Genomic DNA, 2,876 nt, shown 5'->3' on the forward strand with positions numbered 1-2,876 from the left:
AGCTCGGCGACGAGGTGAGGGTGGGCCTCCTTCAGGGCCCCGTACACCTCATCTTTGCCGGCCCAGCCCCAGGACCTGCTGAAGCTGAAGAGCGCCCGCATCTGGTCGGGCTTGGTGGCCTCGGCGCGCACCCTCTCGTACTGCTCGTCGCTCAGCAGCCGCCCGTGCAGCCTGTCCAGCACCGGGTCCACCGACGTCACCCGGGACACCAGCTGCTCCCGGTGCCGGTCCACGAAGTGCAGCAAGGCCGGGGCCCCTGCGGGTGAAGGCGCCCGGCTCCCTTCACTCCCTCGCTCGGCATCCCGCGCCCCTTCTCCCCCTGCAAGGGCCTTTGACCACCACAGGGGCCCCTCGGCCTCCCCCCTCCCCTCTGTCAGCATCTAGCCAGCGTCCGGCTGGGGTGGGGGAGGGGCTCATCATGGGGGCATCTGAGGGGGTGCAGTGGGGAGAGACCCCCGCCCCCTCCACAGGGAGGCTCCAGGGCACCCTCCCCCCTCCAGGGCCTGATCCCTACGGGGGACACAGCGATGGAGCCCCTTTCTCTCTCTCCCCTCCCCTCCAGGATGCACAGTGCGGCCAGGACGGTCTCGGACCTCGGACAGCTGCTACTGACCTGCAAGGCCGGGAGTCAGCAGGGGGGCCGCAGGCCGGAGGTCCCCTGGAGGGAAACAAGTGAGGAACAGTCACAGTCACGAGGGGCCTCGAAACCGCCACCGCTTCTGACATCCTTTAATTCTGGCCACAGGCTCTTGTCAAGTCTGGTCAGACTCTGAAGCGAGGCCGCAGGAGCCCTGAGAGATGGGCGCATCCTATCCCCGTACACGTGGGGAAACTGAGGCCAGGACCGTGGTCAGAGAGAGAGACAGAAGCATGGTCTGATCCAGTCCCTTCCTCACGAGCTTGAAGTATTTGCGGCGTCCTTGCCCTGAGCAGGAGCCCCCTCCGTGTCCTTGGGTGTGGCCCCCGTGCACACAGCACACAGACCGAAGCTGTTTGGCCTGGACTTGGATGTCAGCATCGAGAATCAAGACTCGAGACTCGAGAACAAGACACTCTGAGCAGAGCAAGGGCTGGATTTCAGCAGAGCAGCGCCAACTTGCACACGGAGAGGAAGGGGCGTCTGCGCACAGGGCTCCTCCGGACAAGGCTGAGGGCTGGGGCACACCCCCAGGCCGTGTGGCCCGACCTCTGGGGGGCGGGCACGGGCGGGGAGGGGGAGGCCGGCGGGGTTCGTCTGTGGCAGCCAGGAAGGATCTCTGCATCCTCCGTGCCGGGGGCCCCTCCCCACTCACCCGCAGACAGGAGCCCCAGCGAGGACGGCCACCAGGATGGCAGAGAATTTAAAAACCAAAATGTAAGGGGCACCTGGGTGGCCGACCGACCTCGGCTCAGGTCATGATCTCACGGTTCGTGGGTTCGAGCCCCGCGTCGGGCTCTGTGCTGACAGCTCAGAGCCTGGAGCTGCTTCGGATTCTGTGTCTCCCTCTCTCGCTGACCCTCCCCTGCTTGCTCTCTGTCTCTGTCTCTCAAAAATGAATAAACATTAAAAAATTTTTAAAAAACAAAACATAAGAGGAATCTGGGAGAAGTTGTAGGTTTTCAACTTGCAGCGGGGACTTTCAGGAAGCACAGTCCGCAGGCATCTGACCGGCTTTCCCGGGGGAAGGAGACAGGCTTCTGTCCGCTCCCAGGGCCGGAATCAAGACCAAGAGGAGGAAGAGCTCAGCCACCGGCTGGCGCCATGACGCTCGCCTCCCGGAGGGGCCGGGACCCGGCAAGGCGGGGACTCCCCAGGTGTCCCAGGGCGGCGNAGGCCGAGCCGCTGTGCTCCGGGGGCTGACGGGGGCGCGTCCAAGGGACACTCCGGGGGCGTCAGTGCGGGCGCCTGTGAGGTCCCACCCGTCCCCGCAAGTTTATTCTTCGATCCCGGCTCGTCTGCCTTGAAAACAGCAGGATGACCCAGCTTGCGGGTCCGATACCTACAGCGGCCGGATGCACACAACTGTGACCCGTTTCCTTCCTACTCTGTCGTCCGCATCCAGGCGGCCACGACAGCCCTCGCCCCACAGACGCCCGGGATGCGGGTCCGCTCGTCACCGGCGGCCTGGGCCCCGTGTGCGGGAGCGAGCACGGCGCTGGCGGGCGGGCTGACCGGACTCCGAGTGCTGGTCGCACGCCAGCCCCTGCACAGCTAGGAAAAGCCACCTGACTTCTCGGGCCCGGGTCTTCACGGCAGGTAGTGGTGATACGAACTGGCACGCACTCGCACACCCGTGCACACGCACGCTCTCACACACACGTGCACATGCTCACCCCCCCACACAAACGCACGTGCATCCACAGGTGCACACACACCCACAGACACACCCGTACCCACACACGCGCACACGCATACTCACCCCACACATGCACACACAAACACACCGGTGCTGCATACATGCACACCCACGCGCACGCTCACGCGCACACACGTGCACGCCTAGCTGACCTCCCCCCTCCTGCCCCCGAGCCCCTGGGCCCGACCCTACCTGGCTTCACCAAGGCTTCCCACACCACAGTCCCCTCCTTCTTGTCGCTCATTTGCAGCCGGATCCCTGAGCCCAGGTGGTCGACGTAGAACTCGGAGAAGAGCTGGGCTTCCCCGGGGCTTCGGTAGCAGAGCTCCAGCTCCTGAACGCAGGGGTCTTCCGGTGAGCTCTTCCTGCAGGCCAGGTCTCTCCCTGCGCCCGCACCTCCCCGGCCCTGCCCGGCCCGCAGGACGCACCGACACACTGCCGCCCTCACACAGTTCCCCCAAACCCCGCTCAGGGGCGTGAGCGCCGCCGGGCATCCCCTGCCTGCGTCACAGACACCCTCCAGGTGGCACTCACTCTTCC

At 65.5% G+C, this 2,876-nt stretch overlaps 1 protein-coding gene across 1 annotated transcript in view; it reads right to left on the reverse strand.

The window, feature by feature from the left end:
• Positions 1-2,876, reverse strand: part of NLRP1 (NLR family pyrin domain containing 1) — a 24,580-nt gene that overhangs the window by 1,595 nt on the left and 20,109 nt on the right. Inside the window, exons 15-17 of the mRNA XM_077746776.1 lie at positions 2,529-2,670; positions 614-658; positions 4-256 (exon numbers count right to left, since the gene is read on the reverse strand). Coding sequence (XP_077602902.1) covers positions 4-256; positions 614-658; positions 2,529-2,670 — 440 coding nt within the window. The remainder of the gene's footprint in view (positions 1-3; positions 257-613; positions 659-2,528; positions 2,671-2,876) is intronic.

The sequence above is a fragment of the Crocuta crocuta genome, unplaced genomic scaffold (assembly GCF_008692635.1).
Source record: "Crocuta crocuta isolate KB4526 unplaced genomic scaffold, BGI_CrCroc_1.0 scaffold139, whole genome shotgun sequence".
Lineage (NCBI taxonomy): Eukaryota > Metazoa > Chordata > Mammalia > Carnivora > Hyaenidae > Crocuta > Crocuta crocuta.